Source organism: Phocoena phocoena, chromosome 15 (genome assembly GCF_963924675.1).
Source record: "Phocoena phocoena chromosome 15, mPhoPho1.1, whole genome shotgun sequence".
NCBI classification, from domain to species: domain Eukaryota; kingdom Metazoa; phylum Chordata; class Mammalia; order Artiodactyla; family Phocoenidae; genus Phocoena; species Phocoena phocoena.
The window spans coordinates 41,475,036-41,495,011 of NC_089233.1; the positions used below are offsets into that span (position 1 = coordinate 41,475,036).

General features: G+C 42.4%; 1 protein-coding gene across 1 annotated transcript in view; it reads right to left on the reverse strand.

Annotated features, from left to right (window-relative positions):
- Window positions 1-19,976, reverse strand: part of RALGAPA2 (Ral GTPase activating protein catalytic subunit alpha 2) — a 207,574-nt gene that overhangs the window by 146,833 nt on the left and 40,765 nt on the right. Inside the window, exons 4-6 of the mRNA XM_065893630.1 lie at window positions 13,137-13,194; window positions 3,344-3,387; window positions 580-757 (exon numbers count right to left, since the gene is read on the reverse strand). Coding sequence (XP_065749702.1) covers window positions 580-757; window positions 3,344-3,387; window positions 13,137-13,194 — 280 coding nt within the window. The remainder of the gene's footprint in view (window positions 1-579; window positions 758-3,343; window positions 3,388-13,136; window positions 13,195-19,976) is intronic.

Consider the following 19,976-nt stretch of genomic DNA (forward strand, 5'->3'; position numbering starts at 1 on the left):
ATTTTGCTCTGGCCAGCCCAAGATCAAATACCTGTCACTGGGCAATAAAGTGATAAGCAGTAATAAATCAGTGGCCCTAATGAGCAAGTTCCTTGAAAACTCACTGGGCACAAACGGCTGGCATTAATAGTCCGGTGAGGCCACCACTGTCCTTCCATGAATGCTGCATGAAAATACACAGCTGGCAACAAAGAGCCTGGGGGAGCAGATGAACGCCCACTTATAGAACAATCGCGATGAGGGCAACAGGCAGCAGTTTGGGAGGCGGATTTAAATCTCATTAGCAGCAACAAAAGCACTCACTCCGGACGTACCATGAGTCTCTGCTCCTGCCAACAGCCGTCCCCTCCCTTCCGTTCCTGTTTCCACCACTCCAGTAAATTTCTCCTGTCATCATTTCATATAAAACAGGCTCCAACTCTGTCAGTTCTAATGTTTGTAAGAATCTACTGTGAGTACAAAACATGACTACCCATCTATGAAACCAAGGTTTCTATTCAGGAAAAGGACAGACCAAGGAATTCCTCAACGCAACTTGGAGGGTTGTTTCCACCTGTAAGATGTGCCACCATCACTCACCGTCAGCTGCGCTGGGGCCAGGATTGATGAGTGTCTCCAGTGTACAGGGCCCCCTGGACGACATGATGGCTGGGAAACCGGGCACCAGGCAAGCAAAGATCAGCACCTGCTCTTCTGCACAGTTCGTCTGAAGTGCTTGAAGCCACAGGAGATACAGCCTGATTCCTTCACATCTTATCTAAAAACAATATCAAAGGCAACAAAAGTAAATACGTACATGTATTTGTAGGAATGCATTGCAATGTAGCATTGGTTCTGGGGGAAAATAAACTAGAAGCTAAAAGCATTACTGAAGTCCTGCACCAAGTCCTTCCCTGAGTGCCCAGGAAGCAAGGGCACTGCAACCCAGCACGAGGGCCAGAGTGCCTGAGCTCCAGTGCAGCCTCAGCCACTTTCTAGCTTTAGCTGTGAGCTGTGGAGGACCACTTAACTCCTCTGTGCCTCGGCGCCCCCATCTGTAAAACAGGGATGATAACAGGGTTTACCACAAAGTGCCGGTATGGGGTGAAGTGAGTTAGAACTGCCCAGCTCACATAAGTGCTACCTAAGCATTTCCTATAAGCAGTATTTCATTCTTCATGACAACAGCACCCATACCATCAACGCTTGAATACTCATGAAAACAATGCAAAGAGAATCGTCCTCCAAACTTACACTGTGCTTTGGGTAGAATTTTTGTCATGTCACTACATTATGCACATGTATGATATTCTTGAAAATCAGAACACTTAGAGCTGAATAGGACCCTGAAGACCTGGCTCCCCTGTCTGTGTCCCTACTCTATTCTCTCCTACACTTTGCCATGCGCCAAATCGTTGGCATCATCGGTACAAAATATCAATATAGGCAGATGTGCCCTTTTTCCTCCTCTGCACTTACTTTCAACTTCCCATTCCAAGAATTCATAGACACAGGTAACTCCATTTTTATATTCCTAAATGGCTGGGAAGATGATGTCAATAAAAGAGGTTAAATAAGCAAAGGAGATGAAAAAAATGTCAGACGCAGCTGAAAGACGTAGTGAGCTCCAAATACAGGTAACTGAGGGGCTGCCTGATCTCCTTTCAGTGACACCAAAGTGGTGCTGATTCCTCCACAGCAAGTGTTCAAGCCAAGCCCCAGGCTCTGCAGGAAAGGTAAGAGGAGGAGGAGAGACAGGAAGGAAGAGAGGGAGGGAGGGTGGGAAGGAGGGAGGGAGAGAGGGAGAGAGGGAGAGAGGGAGAGAGGGAGAGAGGGAGAGAGGGAGAGAGGGAGAGCGGGAGAGCGGGAGAGAGGGAGAGAGGGAGAGAGGGAGAGAGGGAGAGAGGGAGAGAGGGAGAGAGGGAGAGAGGGAGAGAGAAAAGCTTGGCTGACCCCCCAGAGAAGTCAAATACACCAAGACAGATACCCCATCAACACTGATCCCATGACACCCTTCCAGACATGCCCTGGACTCAGCTCTGCTCTGCTCAGCCGCTCACACCTGCCCAGCAGGTAAGATGAGCGGTGACGATGCTGAATACATAATGCTATTCAGCACCCGACAAAAAATGACAGGGCTCTATGTATATCTAACCAAATTATATCAAATTTAACAAGAGAAAATTTTCTACATACTCCGATAACAAATCGCCAATTTTTTATGTTAACTACATTAAGATAATTAAATATAAATAAGTCCAATAATAAACAGAAGATAAGCTGGTAAGTTTTAGCTATAAGACCATTAATTAAAATAGGAGGGACAAAATATGGAACAGTCACGAAACTAGGGACAGCTCATCTCTTTTTTCCAACAGGTAAGAGAGAGTGAACCTATCCAGTTTGAGTGGCTAGGATTGTTTAAACTGATATAAAACCAAAAATGTATTAGCTTATTAAAGGCACGCACATAAATTAAATAGCTATGAAGTGAATTATCTTCCATAAAACATACATCCCAGGCTGGCTTCTTTTGCCACTTACGTTTTAGGGTTATCTTATTCCAGCATCAAATGGTATACTTTTATAAAAGGCACATTCATTATAAATAAGCCAATTTTAACTTAAATTACAAGATCAACCCGCTGCAAATAAACATTCAAGAGTCAGCCTCTGCTGCTCTTTTTCCCCACAAGTGTTCTCAAAAAGAGCAAAAAATAGGGCTTCCCTGGTGGCGCAGTGGTTGAGAGTCCGCCTGCCGATGCAGGGGACATGGGTTCGTGCCCCGGTCTGGGAAGATCCCACATGCCGCGGAGCGGCTGGGCCCGTGAGCCATGGCCGCTGAGCCTGCGCGTCCGGAGCCTGTGCTCCGCAACGGGAGAGGCCACAACAGTGAGAGGTCCGCGTACCGCAAAAAAAAAAAAAAAAAAGCAAAAAATAATTGAGAGACAACTATAATTTTTAACAACAAGATTACTGGGGTGAACAGAATCAGGCACATTAGCTCTGAAGCTTAGGGAGGATCTGGTTCTACTTCTCTTTTCTGATGATACAGCTGAAGCAGTCAGCACCTCGCCGGTGGTCCCCTGGCTGCACACGGCAGAATAGAAATTAGAACGCAGGATTCCAAACTCCGAATGCCAGGCCACTTTCTCCTACTAATGTTTAAAATGTCTAGCACAATAAATTATGATGTAAGTATAAAACTCTAACAATATTTGTCATATCATTTCTCAATTAAAAATTAAGTTAAATGGCTTTTAAAGATTTTGTTTTTCAAAATGGCCTAATTTTGTCACTTTATGGCATGAATAAGTTTAAGAGTAATGAAAAAAGCCATTATACTTTCCTCTAAAATAAATACCTTAATAGAATTTCCAGTGTGTAGAAGCTTCTTTAACGTTGAGCCTGAAAGTTTAAAACAATGAATTAGAAATGGAGTATGTGAATGCATATCTAAGACCTATTTTTTAAAAATTAGTTTTAGAAAGAAAAAATGTACTTATGACAAAAGATATCATTTTTAAAAAATAAAAGGAAAGAAGGCTGACCTTCAGAAGCAAAGCAATGTCATAGAAGGAGAGATGTTGTTAGGATAAAAGTACTTTAAGTATGAACCTCTTCAAAATTCTTTTAGAAGAGTCAAAGTGATTGATATTAAGGTAACCCAAATGCCCACAGTGGATTATGTGCAAATGTCTCTGTCAGGCACAAAATGAATGATTTCTTTAAATCTCTAAAGGAAAACATAATATAAAACTACCACTCACAAAACATTTTTACAAGACCATTTTGCAAATATTCAGGACAGCATGTCTCTCTCTTTGCAATGACAACCACATTTATGGGTTCTGTCCATCAAGAAATCATCTAGCAGAGCACTTAGGTCACTGTTGAGGAGAGGAATTCAAGGTTTCATCAGAACTACACCAGCTGGTGCTGCAGCCCACTTGGGGGAGAAGTCTTCCTCATGAGGACAGAGACATAGTACCTATTACTCGCTAGATGTGTTCATGCCTTTAGCATAGAGATGGCTTGGCAACCACACCTCAGTATCACATGTAGCCCCTAAATGAGATCTCAACCTCAAAAAGGAAGTAATCTTTTTTTTTTTTTCTTTTTTTTTGCAGTACGCGGGCCTCTCACTGTTGTGGCCTCTCCCGTTGCGGAGCACAGGCTCCAGACGCGCAGGCTCAGCGGCCATGGCTCACGGGCCCAGCCGCTCCGCGGCATGTGGGATCTTCCCGGACCGGGGCATGAACCCATGTCCCCTGCATCAGCAGGCGGACTCTCAACCACTGCGCCACCAGGGAAGTCCCGGAAGTAATCTTTTAAAATAAAAATAAATTGGAAGTCTTAAGCAAGAGAACCTTTTTTCCCAATTTTTTTGAGAAAAAAAAAATTATTTCGATTTCCTGATGGAAAGTTCTGTGCAATATTTTAAAATTGGATATCAAGTCACTTTACACCACCAACATATTTTGAAGAAATAGAGCCAGTGCCTCGACAACTGCTACAGGTTGTATCTATGTGGACAGATACACGTATGTCAGTTAAATGCATACACTTTAGGAATTCATTACCTAGAATGAAATCATTGGCTTTCTGAAGGAACCTTGTACAGCTATCTGCTGTACTGTTGATAACACCTAACGCTGGGCTCGGTGGGAACTCACCATCGTCATGACTAGGTTGCAGCACTGAATTACTAATGGTTTGTGATGAAGTAGGAAGTTAAAACACCCACTTCCCTCCACATCTGTCACCAAAGCACGTCTAGTGATTTGGGGTCCAGAGTCAGCATTGACTAGGCTGGGCTCTCTCACAGCCGAGCCCTGAGTGCCTGTGCTCACAGGACTACTTATCCCACACCTGTCCTCCACCTGGTCCTCGTCCCTCGCCTCCCTGTTCATCCACTCTTGGACCAAGCCCACTCTGCCTCAGCTTAGTATTTGCTCCATTATGTCCATGAGGACCTCCCAAGACTTGGCAGAGCCGGCAGAACCTCACCTCCTGGGAGACTCGGGATAAAGTCTTCACAGCTCTCTTCCCAGACATCCGGCAAATCCATCATCTTGCAACACATTCTCAGAAACAGTTTCTCCTGCTCATTGTGTGTGACCACGGGGGTGTTGTCAGTCCTTCCTTCCCCTTCTTGAAATGGGCTCAACATTTTTATTTTAAACTCTCAGCCTACCCATAGTTGCCTATATCTACACTTCTCTACACAGGGAGGAGAAAATACATAGGAAAAGGACAGACTTTACAAAGAGACATAGAGAATCTATGCCCCGTATCTGTCAACAGTACCCTACTTTTTGAAATGATTCTGTTAATTCGTTACAGCAGCAATAGAAAACTAATATATATATATTTGATCTATTCCATCCTGCTGTATTCAGAAACTCTCAGATGTCTGAGGCAGTGCGGCTTAGCAGTTGCAAGCCAGATTCAGGAGCCAGACTGCTAGGGTTCAAATCTAGGTTCTGTGCTTACTGTGTAACCTGGGTCACTTACTTACTTTCACTATGCCTGAGTTTTCTCATCTGTAAAATGGGATAGTAACAGTGCCTACCAGAGAGCACTGTAATGAGGTTTAAATGAGTTTATATACATGCTTAGAACAGTGTCTGGTACATGCGAAGCACATTCCCCCCGAAAGACAGGGCATCAGCTATTCTCTAAGGACCTCTTTTTAAATAAGATCAACATTAGAAAGAAAAATGTGTGCAGTGCAGGCACATGTCAGAGGGTTTCAACATGATAATTGGTGATGAGTACCTGAGAGCCTTCCCTGGTCACGTTAGGTATTTCTTAAAGACCCTAAGTTCACAAAGATATTTCTACTTTTACTTTACCATTATGAAATCAGTTTCATTTTAATTTCAAAAAGTTTCTCTCTGTATATCATTCCTGTTTGGATTTTTAAACTCCTCAACCAAACTGTGATTATACCCACCTCCATCTCTTTTATGTGCCTCTTCAAGCCTACTGATTACCACTATATTGACTCATGTGAGAAAAGAATAAATGAATGAGTACAGTAAAGTAGTTGAAAAACATTGAAAAATCAAAAAGCTCAATACTGAAAAATGAAAAAGTATTATGAAAAATCACACTAGTTTAAATATTTATAACACAGAATGTATTTTAATTTTACTTTCCTGGCTTTAATGGAAGCAAATTAATCAATGTTTTCAAAGTCTACTTCTTTGCTTATCTCACTGATAAGTGCTTGAAGATTTCTCCTGATAAAGTGGCAATCTTTTCAAGATCTTTTAAAGATACTTTTAAGGCCACAATTTCACAAAGACATGTCAAATCTAACTTTAACATTATAAAACGCTTTCTTATTTACTTTTAATTTTAAAAAAACCTCCCTCTGTGTATGCATCGTGCCTCAAGCCAATTAATAAGCGATGGCAGTATGACATCAGAGAAGGGGCAAGAACATGGAGGAATGCCAAGTGGGTGCTAGTGTACTGGCTCTGCTGAAAGTGCCAGTAGAGCAGAAGCACAGGACTTTCTGGCACTACAACATCTAAGCACAGGGGAGCAGCAGTCTACAGGAGGAAGCTGAAATTAACAATGATTATCTCAAAATGAATCAAGGGCCTAAATGTGAAATATATAACTATAAAACTTCTAGAAGGAAACACAGGAGATCTCTGTGATCTTGGGTTAGGCAAAGATTCCTTAGACATGACACCAAAAGCACAATCCATAAAAGCAAAATTGGTAAACTGGATTTCATCAAAAGTAAAAACTTCTGCTCTTTGAAGGACACTATTAAAGAAATGAAAAGATGAGCCAGAGCCAGGAAGACAGTATTTTCAAATCATATATTTGATTGAAACACTTATAACTAGAATATGTGAAGAATTCTTAAAATTCAGTATTAGGGGGGAAAACCCTCAATTTAAAAATAGGCAATAGATTCAAAGATACACTTCACCAAAGACATACAGGTGGCAAATAGCGCATGAAAAGATGCTCAAGATCATTAGTCATTAGAGAAATGCAAATTACAACCACAACGAGATACCACTACCACTAAAATTAAAAGACTGATAAGACTAAGTGTTGATGAGAATGTGGAGTAATCGGAACTCTCACACTGCTGGCAGGAATGTAAAATGGTACAACCACTTGGGAAAATAGTCTGGCAGTTAAACACATGTCTTTATTTGATTCAGCCATTCCATTCTCAAGAGACTGGAAAGCACATGTCCACACACAAAGACTTGTACACAAATGTTTACAGTAGCTTTATTTGTAGCCACATACTAGAAACAACCCAAAGGCCCATCATCAAATGAATGGATAAAAAAACTATGGTATATCCATTCAATGGACTACTGTACAACTTAGAAATAAAAAGGAATGAACTATTAATACATGCACCAACACGATGACTCTCAAAATAATTGTATTGAGTGAAAGAAGCCAAACAAAAAAGAGTACACTGCATGATTCTATTTCTATAAGACTCTAAAAAATCAAAGTATAAGGACAAAAAGCAGATCAGTGGTTGCCTGGGGACTGGGGGGTGAGCTGGGGAAGGGTGGAATGGGGCAGGAGGAAACTTTTGGGAGTGATGGCTATGTTCATTATCTTGATTGCAGCAATGGCTGCACAGGTGTATACCTACGCTTAAACTTATGAAAATGTATATTTTAAACATGTACAATTTGTTTTATGTCAATTATACTTTTAAAAAGCTGTATTTAAAAAAAAAAAAAACAGAGCAGGTAGCCTGGAAATGACTGAGTGAAAGATCAGGGATGGAGATTGTGGTCAGACAGAGATCTGCATCATGACAAGGGCTGGAAGAGAAGTCAGGAAGCCACAGAAGGCGAGGGGGTCAAGAGGCTGATGGGTAGCTATGGCTGCCATGAAGGAAAAGGACTGAGAGAGCGTAAAGCCGTTAAAAAAGAAAAGTAAGTGAGCAGAAGATCAGAGGACATAGCAACAACAAGAGAAGAAGGCAGCATCGTCAAGGGAGAGAGGTTTCAGTAGAAGGGGTGGTGGATGAGGTCTGGAATGGGCCTTGAAGGAAAAAAGACCGTGGTCTCACCCCCATACCCCTGAGGGAGACAGAGAAGCATCAGAGAAAACCCAGGTTTCTGCAGCCAAGGAGGTGAAAGCAAGAGGCCGAGGTTGTAGGGCTGTCGCTTAACCCAAGAAGAGGGCTTCCGGAGGGCAGAGCACAAAGGCGAAGGAGGGGAAGAAACGCAGAGCAGTGATGGGGGAAGCACCCGAAGGAGGATGCTGGGAGGACACCAAGTGAGCTGCCAGGGCATCAGGCCCAGCCAGCCCTCGGTGGGCACGAGGCACACAGGGCCCCGGACTTAGCCCAGCCTGGCTGTGATGCACCCTGAGGGAGCCCTGGTGTGAAGTGCCTGGGGAGCCCCCGCTCCCTCCGGAAGAGTGGGCTGACGGGGCGGGGCCCTGGGAGGGCTGTCAGACTCAGACTCCCAAAGAGTGAGTAGCAGAAACTACGAGAAATGAGCCTCAGAGAGTGTGTTCACATCCCAGGCAATGTGAGCCCCTGGGTAGCCCGGGGTATACCCAACGCAAGGACACTCTTTAAAAGCCATAAACATATTTGCAGTTTAGTTATGCACCTGGTTTTTATACTATGTATAAGAAAAACCTAGTTGAACAAACTAGATTCAGTGACTCATATATAAAAACCATGGATGAAGTTTTGTACATGTGTGAACTTTCATTAATTGAGCCTGCTCCTTTAAGCCCAAAGGTTATTTAATTTTTTAACATTTTTAATATAAAACGTCTCTAATATGAAATATATACTTTCACCCACTCGGCAAACGTTTATTGAGCACAGATGCAGCACTATACACTGAATGGGACAGAAAATCTTTATAGGAACTCAGGAGTAGTAAACCTTCTTAAAGCGAACACATGCATAACTTGAGTCCTGTGCTAAGACACATGGGCACATGAAGGGGGGCCACAGCCTGCCCTTGTACCAAATATCCCTGGTTTGCTGCTGTGCCATTCTTTGTCATCATCTCACTCCCTGTCAGTTCTCAGTATTACTCTCAGATAAGGCTTCAAGCAGCCACGTTTACCCACCAAGATTTACTACTGGCCTAAAATGGACTTCAAGAAAAATCTAATAAACAAATTTTTTTCCATTTGTAATTAGTAATGGAAATTTGCAAATAGTTGAGTAACAGGCCAGCATATATCACAGAGTTCATAAGTGCTGTGTCAGCCACTTCCCTAATCTCCTTACTCTCCAAACATCACTTGAATCAGTATCTCCAGATGCTTAGAATAATGAGCCAGTGTTCATTTCACACTGCAAGCCTTAGAGTTCAAATATGTTCCTTGTTCACAGATTTACAGCAAGGAGCCAGCCTTAAATACCTTACAGACAGGCTTCCCTGGTGGTGCAGTGGTTGAGAGTCCGCCTGCCGATGCTGGGGACACGGGTTTGTGCCCCAGTCCGGGAAGATCCCACATGCCGCAAAGCGGCTAGGCCTGTGAGCCATGGCCACTGAGCCTGTGCGTCCAGAGTCTGTGCTCCGCAATGGGAGAGGCCACAACAGTGAGAGGCCCGCGTACCGCAAAAACAAACAAACAAAAAAAACAACCTTACAGACTATTTTTTCCCTCTAAAAACACTTTTAAGAGAAAGAGAATGTCTCTCTTTGCTACAGACAAAACATGATGACAAGATAAGAAGCCGACGTCAAAAACTGTGGCAATTGATGTTTCGAATCATCTCCTTCCTTCCCAGGGTAAAATGTGGCTATCGGGTGGGTCTGAGAGCTGCTAAGACTTGCAGATGCAGGAGTTGTTCATATTTTCGGCTTCTGTGCTAGTAACATTGTCATTTGTACTGTGGGGCAGGAAGCATGCTGTGTCAGTGCTGTGAAAACCAAACTCCAAGGTGCTAACCCAATATTTCAGAGTACCTTGGCCCCTACCAGGCCCAATTAACATTTAATTAAGAGGTTTACACAGCAGTGTTCTTCCTATTAGGTAAGGAATACCAGATATCTATATAGAATGCCAAAACCTGCAATAAGGGAGCTTAGGTCCCTAAACTGTCGGGCGCTGGGAAAAGCTTCCTGTCCTGACCCCAGAGGTTTTGCACACATCAAGACGCCAGTGCTAAGGAGAGATCCAAGGCACATTCTTTCCCTTTGATATCTGGTATTTCCCTACAGTTTCTTACTTTCTATAACGAACTTGGTCAAGATCTTGAGTGACAAATAGCAACAGTTTTAACAGGTCCAAACAAACTGGGAAGAATGCAAGAGGTACAGCTGAGGTATTAAAAAAAAAAAATGTGTAGAATTACAAATCCACAGTCGCTTACTGGCAATTTCAAAATCCAAAAAGCTATGAAAACAGAAACTTTTCTGTGTAACTCTTTTTTGTTTTTACATTTTCATTTTTTTTATTGGAGTATAGTTGCTTTACAATGTTGTGTTAGTTTCCACCGTACAGCAAAGTGGATCAGCTACATGTATACATATATCCCCTCTTTTTTGGATTTCCTTCCCGTTTAGGTCACCACAGGGCACTGAGTAGAGTTCCCTGTGCTGTGCGGTACAGTAGGTTCTCATCAGATATCTATTTTATACATAGTATCAATAGTGTATAGGTATCAATCCCCATCTCCCAATTCATCCCACCCCCCCCTTACCCCGTTGGTATCCATACGTTTGTTCTCTATGTCTGTCTCTATTTCTGCTTTGCAAACAAGATCATTTATACCATTTTTTTAGACTCCACATATATGCATTATATTCGATATTTGTTTTTCTCTTTCTGTGTCATTCTTTAGTGGAAAAGACCTGACGGGACCTGAACTCATGCGGTGGCAACACCGGGCTAGCCTGAAGCTATTTGGGGTGTCGTTATCTCACAATAATGAGTACTTACACCTCAGGCTACAGAAAACCTGACACTCTGGGTTACAGGGTGCTGCCCTAGCCCCTGGGGGTTACTTACAGACACTAATGTTGACTCGATGGTCGTTATACACCCACGCACCACACTGCCATTCTGAAATCTGAGAAACTCTGATTCAACCCACATCTAGCCTGGAGAGCATCAGAAAAGGGATGTGGGCCCATCGCAACACCAACTTCTACCAGTTCGATAAATTGCGCAAAAATTTACTTATCTGAAAAAAGCCTGTTTGATTCAAGCATTAAGTATACAAGTGTCAATAATAAGGATGATTTGATACACAAATGCTCTTTCTTGAACGTCCTTAGACATGATGCATTCTGACTGAGTTACAGAGTTGGCTTATTCTACACAACGGACAAAGATAACACCTGCTCTTCCAGGGGCTCAGGAGATCTGGCGCTCTGCAGTCCCCCGAGCCAGAAGTCACTGTTCTCAGAAAGATACTCTTAAACTGGGTACCAACGCTACTTGTACCAGCAATTGTAACCAGCCCACGAGGTCCTGGGCAGAGTTGAAGTGATACTACACACTGCCTAATGGGTACCTAAAGTTTCACAACACAAGTGGCAAGTTAATTTCCACACATAGTTCTAGTAAGTTCATTCATGCTGAGGGGAGCCTACTAGTCTTCAGACATTGTAAAGTATTATCTGAAGAAAATGAGGGTGGTTTTCACACAGACGACATAAACCACATTGAAGGATTACAGGGAGCACAGGTAAACACTGCATGCAGGTATTTTTCACTGTCATCCATTCCTGCTGTACTGCAGAGCATCACAAATCCCTGGGATGTCGCTCTTATACTTAATGTTTAATTTTTTTTTAAATTTTTACCTTAATTTAAATACAGAAGGTCAAAGCATCAGTTAAACAGAAAGGCTATCAACAACTCTAAAATTTAAAGAAAAACTTTCTTTGTGTGTTTGAAAGCTTGGAAGACCAAGGCACGATCTTAAGATAACGATTCATTCATTCAGTTCAATAGTGTGCTTAGTATATATACTTTACCGTCTTCACATTTATAACATTTACAACATATAACTTTAAATAATTCAGTTTATATAAAGATCGGTTACAGTTTTCACATAAATAATCCTAAATTAAGTTTAGGACCCTGAACTTCGGAACAGCCCCTGACTGTGCCACGTTCTTTCAGGTTCCCTATCATTTTCCTATTGATCTCTCACCTGGAAAGCCCTTCCCACACTCATCTTTCAAGGCTCAGATTGAAATGACCTCTTTCAAAGGCTTCCTCAATCCCTCTGAATAGGATTATTCAACTTTTCTTCTTTGCGCCCATTACACTTCTTGTAGAGCAATGATCATACTGTACTCGTTTTTTCTCACCTAATCCCCATTAGGCAACCAGCTTACATAATACAGCATGGTGAGATGCTCTGTTTTTGCCTCTCTCCCTCAATAAATATTTGAAAAGTCTCTCCCTCAATAAAAGTGTCTCCGTCAATAAATATTTGAATGAATGAATGATCTAATAGTTAAGATTCCACTATAAGGTCATGCTCTCCTCAAGTATGACCACCTGGTAAGGCAGAAGAGTTATAGGAAATGTCAGAGTCCTCTAAGGCAGAAGGACTGAACCGGACACTCTATTTAAAGATAAGGTAGAATTCACAATCAATGCCACAAATTACTCTTGTTGTACTGTGAGCAGCAAATTGAGAGTAAACTGTGAGATGCTGAGAGCTGGACAGAAGGGCAGCCACGGTAACTTGCTTTATGTCAAGTTCCCTCTTGCTGCCACATTCTAAAACGTCAAACAAAATAATTCTGAGTCCATGATAAGGGCCTGAAGAACAAGATATTCTTGCAAGAAAAAAATGTAAAGTTATTTAAGTAAAATACTCCAGATCAGCTTTACGTGCACAGGAATCCCCTGGGACTCTTGTTGGAAAAGCAGGCTGTAATTCAAGAGGTCTGGCTGGGGCCTGAGATTCTGCATTTTCTAACAAGCTCTCAGGTGAGGTTGAGGCTGCTGGTCTGTGAACCACTTTTAGAGCAGGAGACAGACGATGCACTTCCCTCTGAAGGCCAGGTGGGACTGTCTCAGCTTTAACTGGCACACTTATTAATATTCCCTGCTGTAACCTATCTTGATGGTGCTGATTATACAAAACAATACTGAAAATACTATTGGAAGAAATCTATATTACTTAAAATTTTTGTAATTGTTCTTACCTATACTCTGGTAATGCCATCGAAAGAAAATTCGTTCAGGTAGAAACTGCAGTATTTTCTATAAAACAAACAAATGAAAATTCAGAAGATATAAAGAGAAAATAAACAACAAATGAAATTACACATTTTCATGTTAGCCTATAGTACATGCTGTATATCTATATATATCTATATAGATATATTTCAGAAAAGAAAAAAAAACTTTGTAATAACATAAATATTGCACTTTATCTTGGACTCCAACGGGACAGTCTCTTTTACTTGCCCCAACCAAACCTCCTTCCCTGAATGTTTTAAGGAGATTACTGTCCGAACTTGAATTCTCCCTATAAGAAAGAAAAGAAAAAAAAAAAACCTGAAGTGATCATTTTATCTTAATTAAATCACAGCCATTGCTTAAATATTACAAGAATAAGCTCTCAAATGCCAGATTCTCTAGGTGTCTTCTTTTTCACCTTCCACTTCCCATTTTCATTAAAATCCTCGCTGGTCTCTGGACAAGAAACGGATTGGGAAGAAAGATGAACAACAAAGAGGATAAGACCTTACTCAGTGGAATAAGGAAATGAAATTGGTGGCAAGAATTTCTTGAAATTAATAGCTAAAAATTAGTTTTAGGATTGTAGTTATGAATACCCCCACCACTGCCTCTGGTAGATACAACAAAGAACAAAATTTACAATATACAAGAGTATTTGGAGATTGAAAGCAGCCGTTCCCGAAAGACCCAAACAAATGAGAACGACTTTTTTTTCACTCTACAACAAGTATTGGCAAGTTACTCTTGGGCAATAAAAGTCCTTGTATTCTATCTGTAACTGCCTTTTTAAAAAATGTAGAAAATCCAGACACTGGTTAAAATTCATTCCTTGGTATTGATAATATATTTCTATTTTACTATGAAAATCCTCATTCTAGGTTTATCTAGCCTAACAGTCTAACATTTTGAAAGATTAAGGTAGGGACTTCCCTGGTGGTCCAGTGGCTAAGACTCTGCGCGCTCCCAATGCAGGGGGCCCGGGTTCGATCCCTGGTCAGGGAACTAGACCCCGAATGCCGCCAACTAAAGATCTCGCACGCTGCAACAAAGATCCCAAGTGCCGCAACTAAGATCTGGCACAGCCAAATAAATAAATAAACAAATATTTAAAAAAATATATCAGATTCCTATGATTAAAAAATTGAAAAAAAAAGATTAAGGTAAAAAACTTATTGATATATTCAGACCTCCGGAATAAGTATATTTCCAGGCAGCTATCGACACACCACCTCTTCCATTCAAACCAGCTTGGGGTTTGGTTTGGTTTTCTTGTCGTAACTTTCCAACTGAGTCAGCAACATACACGTGTGTTTACCTCATTTGTTCCCACCTGACAATAAAGCAATGTGTAAGAACGTCTACTGGGAAAGCCACCACAGGTAAACCTGATCCAATGTGGGTGACTATCAAGGGCACGACTTGTCCCGGCTTGGACGTCTTTCCCAGCAGCTGGGCCTCACTGTAAATGTCACCTCCTCCATCACCTGTCCCATCGTCCCTGGCACAGTCCTCACCCCTGGCTGACTGGAAGCCCCATGAAGGCCAGAAACCCTGAAATACTCCCAGGGCCTGAAGCATGCCTGGCACACAGTCGGTGCTCAATAAATATTCAGTAAAAGAATTCTGAATGTTTTTTACTTGTGAAATTCTGAATTTTATAGGTAATCCTGATCTTTGTTATGGTCTTATATTCACATTAAAATAATATGTACCTTATATTTCCTTAAACATCACTGAATTAGTGATGGCATTTACGTTAAAATACATTAAAATGTGTGGGCGTTTTTTAGCCCTGAACCTAATAAAGAAAACCCAAACAAAAAATAAAACCTGCATCATTTAAAAGAACTAAGTTTTTCAAAATCTGATAAACATACAATATAAATGTATTTAGTTACATAATTTGTCATAAATTCTACACACTACACATCTACAAAGATGAAAATGCTACACAGACCATCAAAGATTATTTCTGATTATATATTAAATGCTGTGCATAGCTGATCACATGCTGAAAATCACTAAATTCTCTCCTCCATTTTTGCACTTCAGACTTCCCCTAGAGCATGCTGGTTTGTTATCTTTTAACCCCATAATTCTAAAGGGTACCTTAAATTTGTTTTACTATGTGATAATACTGACATACACTCAAACATACCTACACACACACACACACACCACACACACACACACGGCAGATCTACACACACACACACACACACACACATGCCAGATCCCACTTAGTGAAAAATATCTATCAGCCTTGGTATTTGAAATGCAGAAATAAAATAACCATGAATAAAATACTTTGTCTTTACTTCCAAGGGTTTCATGACTCATGGGCAAGAGAGACGGTAAGGAAAATATCATTCAGGGAAAAAAAGAAGCCTGACAGAAATTTGTATGATGTGTTACGCGGGTGAGGGGAAAGCGCCTCCCATCAGTGGGGACTTCATGGATTGCTTCCTGGAAAAGAGGACACTTGGGCTAAGACTCACAGATTAATTAAATTGCCAAGTGGAGGGCAGGAACAGAGGAGGAGCGTGTGTGAAGGTTCAGAGGCAGACAGCAGCAGGCAGTAAGCGTAGCAGGCAGGCGGCTGAGAAGGGAGGAGACGGGCCTGGAGAGGCAGGCGAGGCCAGGGTTGATGCTCTCCCTGGAGCAGGTTCCGTAAGACGGCTGAGAAGAAAGGCAGGGGCGTGCAGGAAGAAGCAGTGGTAGTATTTCAGTCGGAGTGAAATGGCCTGGACCAGGGGCAGCAGGGTAAGAGGAGAAGCTGGCACAGTGACATTCAGAAGGGGAAACTGTCAAGGTGGACAGGTCGAGTAGCTGGGGTAAATGGAGGACTCAAGAATGACCCCCCCCCCCACCTGCCAGAGGGCTCGGTAGATGGCAACAATTTAATCCAAGATGTCAAATCCAGAAGGAATTCCATAATTGAAGCATGTCAGGTTTGGCTCTGGACATCCTGGAATTTGAGGTGTCAGTGGACCACCTTACTGAAGATGTTCTGATAGGCAATCGGGTATATGGGTCTAGAATATAGAAATGGGATCTGGATGGTAACAGAAAACAGGCAGCAGTTAAAGGTGTGTGTATGTGAGACCCTTCAGGGAGAGAGCCTGAAATGAAATGAGATAAAACTCAAGCACTAACAGTTTCCTGAAGTTCTGCTAAGGAGGTAAGGACGCGGGGGGCCGGACGGGGGAACAGAAGTTAGAAGCAAGCGTGCACAAGTCAAAGGAGAAACTCTGGATGTGTCAGGTGTTTGTAGGCTTATTGTGTTAAAGATTAGAAATACGTATGACTAATTGATATGACAACTAGTTAGAAAAAGCTAAAGATGCTGGAAATGTGGGGAAATCACTGCCACATAACAAAGTGACTTCAGCGTTAAATCAAGTGAGCTCGATGGTTTCCCTTGCCCAGAGAACCCACAACCTTTGTCGGCCAAACACCAAGTGCCAGGCAGGATGGATCTATCAGTCTATAAACTCTATGAAGGCAAGTGGCCCTCTGGGGGGAAAAAATCAAAAAAGGTCTTCACTTTGCAATTATACCAGCATGCATTTTAGATGGATAACACACAAAAGGAACTAAATGTAAAAACTCGGTTATGTCTTGTTAAGTTCCATTACATTAAAAGGGAATCACAAGAAGAAGAAAAAACAAGTCAGATTTCTACAGAACATTTTAACAGGAACCAATGCAAGCATTGTCCTGCCATCAGAATGTAAACCTGAATGTCCCCATGAGCTGCAGAAGATGCGACAGCAGAGAAAACCCAGAGAGAGGTCTATGGATTGCGGGAGAATATCACAAGCAAGGAGGTGAGTACAAGAAAACCACCTACTCTGGAACCAAGGATACAGATGAGGGTATCAGCAGTTGGGCTGCTGTCCAGCCAAACAAGCAGCTCTGGAGCCCAGAACAAGCACATCTGGGGGTGGGCTGGGGGCTCTCCAGACTCAAGAGAGAAAGACAGCTTCCATTTGTGCCTAAGTTTTATGATTCTTTTTTTTTCAGTCAATATTCATTTATTTATTTATTTTTAATTTTTATTAAATGAGTCTTTAAATTCTATAGTACTTTACAATTTTCAAAAGTTTCACACACATGATTTCATACAATCTCATAATAACCCTTTTTCCCCCCAACTCCCATATTGCCCCTCCCCCCTTCCCTCTCCCCACTGGTAACCACTAGTTTGTTCTCTGTATCTGTGAGTCTGCTTCTTTCTGGTTTTATTCACTAGTTGGTTGTATTCCTTAGATCCCACATGTAAGTGACATCATACAGTATTTGTCTTTCTCTGTCTGACTTATTTCGCTCAGCATAATGCCCTCCAAGTTCATCCATGCTGCTGCAAATGGCAAGATTTCATGCTTTTTTATGGCTGAGTAGTATTCCATTGTTTATATATTCCACATCTTCTTTATCCATCATCTGTCGGTGGACATTTAGGTTGCTTCCATACCTTGGCAACTGTAAATAATGCTGTTAAGTTTTAGGATTCTTTAATTCATCCTTTCTCTTTACCGAAAAATTTACTACAGAGGCTATTTCAATATGTCTGCTACCAAATGGATAATAATGGTTGCAGGTTGAGTCCTCTGGGAAACAGACCCTGTGTGCAGTTAGAAGCCCTAGTGGTTTATGGGGAATAGCATCTGTGAAAGAGAAACAGGCCCCCACACAGAGCTCACAGTATGTTAGAGGAGCCCCACGTGCCTGACGACGGCCAGGCCACTGTACTGCTGCCTCGCTCAGTCACTGGCTGGGGTCGTGATGGGAAGAGCATGGCCGTGGCTGGAAAGCTGAAGACGGTGCTGACAGCCGGGGGCTGGGGTGACCCCACTCCTTGCAGCCAGGCTGGAGGGGATTCGAGCTGCACTCGTCTCTGTCTGCCACGGTCATCTTCCAAGGACTAATCAGGACATTCTCATATCAAGAGGCTGAAGTCCTAAAGAAGTGCACCCTACTTCGGGGACGGGGTCTCTACTGGCTTCACTTCTCATCGGCTGGCTGCAGCCTCAAGGAGATGGGAGCTGGACAGCTGCGTCATCCCTGCACATCTCCTGCCTCCTTGCATCCAGCCCGTTCTCCCAGAGTGAGCGGGACGGCAGCACTCGGCGTCCTCCTCTGTCATGCTTTCCTCCAGGGGGATCTGGCACCCTGCCTACATTCCGGGATCATCTTCTGGGCCCATCTTGCTACTTAATCTAAAAATTTCGTACAGCCGAGGCTGAGAAAATTACTCTAAAGAGTTAGAGAGAGCTCATCTTGGACAAGACGAATGCCTGGCATGCCCACTGGCTCTTCACATCTTCACTGTAGTCAGGAAACCAAGTTGGCACTGAATCATGCGCTTCAGCTTTCCAAAATACACATTGGTCTTCTTTTTTTTTTTTTTTTTTTTTTTTTTTGCTGTACGCAGGCCCCTCACTGCTGTGGCCTCTCCCATTGCAGAGCACAGGCTCCGGACGTGCAGGCTTAGCGGCCATGGCCCACGGGCCCAACCGCTCCACGGCATGTGGGATCTTCCCGGACCGGGGCACGAATCCGCGTCCCCTGCATCGGCAGGCGGACTCTCAACCACTGCGCCATCAGGGAAGCCCCTGGTCTTCTTGATTTAGGTTTCTTTTCTTAGTATGCAACAAAGACAAATGTCTTTTTAATATAAAGAAGGACAAAGGATACAGCAAGGTGGCGTGCATCTGGATGCTTGGATGCTCTCAGTTGGCCACAGGTAGACTCAACTTGTTCTGAGGACGGGTCTATATCATCATCACCACTTCTGGATAAAAGTTTTCAGATTTACAAAATGGATGGACTTTAAAGATACTCAAAAATAAACTCAGTAAGGTTTGGATGGGAAACACCATGCCCAATATCTGAGCTACTAAGAATATTCCCAAATGGATGTAATATTATACAACAACTAGAAGGCTGAAACTACCCACACAGATGCTTTCTGCACTCAAATATGGCAAGGGCCATTTTTTATGCATTAAAGTCTATGAGGTCAATAAAAATGAAGCCCCAAACAACCATCTGTGTCTAAATGCTAAGCCTGTCCCTCAGAAAGCCCCAGATGAAGCCTACCTCTACGGAGGCAAACACAATAAGGTATTGCTACTGCAGCCCACATTCCAAGCTACACTACTGCAAATGCCACATAAGCTACGGACATCTTGTCTGTAGTTTCAGTGGAGAGTAAAATTTTAAAAGTTCAGGAAAGCCACACAGTGTGAATAAATATTACTTTTCTGAAAAGCACATGGCCGTAGTTAATGCTCAGTGCTCAGCTGCATCTATATGGTAATCTATTAGAGCACACTCGAAATCGAAATTAGGTATTACTACCGCTCAGCACATCGGGGAATCTGCCATTCTTTTAACTGATTATCCATAGTCCTTTTTTCTCCAGAACCTACTGCATGACCAGGAATAATGTGAAATGGAAGCTGTAGTTTATACAAGATGCTATCGTGTACTTTAAAACTGTTGATCTTCATTTAATTTGTGTGGGCAACTTTTTTTTTTTTCAAATTATTCCCAGATGATTGCAACATATCCCAGTAGATTCACATTTGATTTCGATTCCACTTAGAAGGGTAGGTCAGTGAAGAAGAAGGAAAATATGACATACTCACTGACGCAAGGTAACGTCCGTAAACGATGACCAACTAAACCTGTTATGCCCACAAGTACAGAACATGGGAGCAGCTCTCCCTGAAACCAGCCACGTGGCATAAGGGTGCTAGGTACAGAAAACACTGACCAGGGAGAAAACAGAA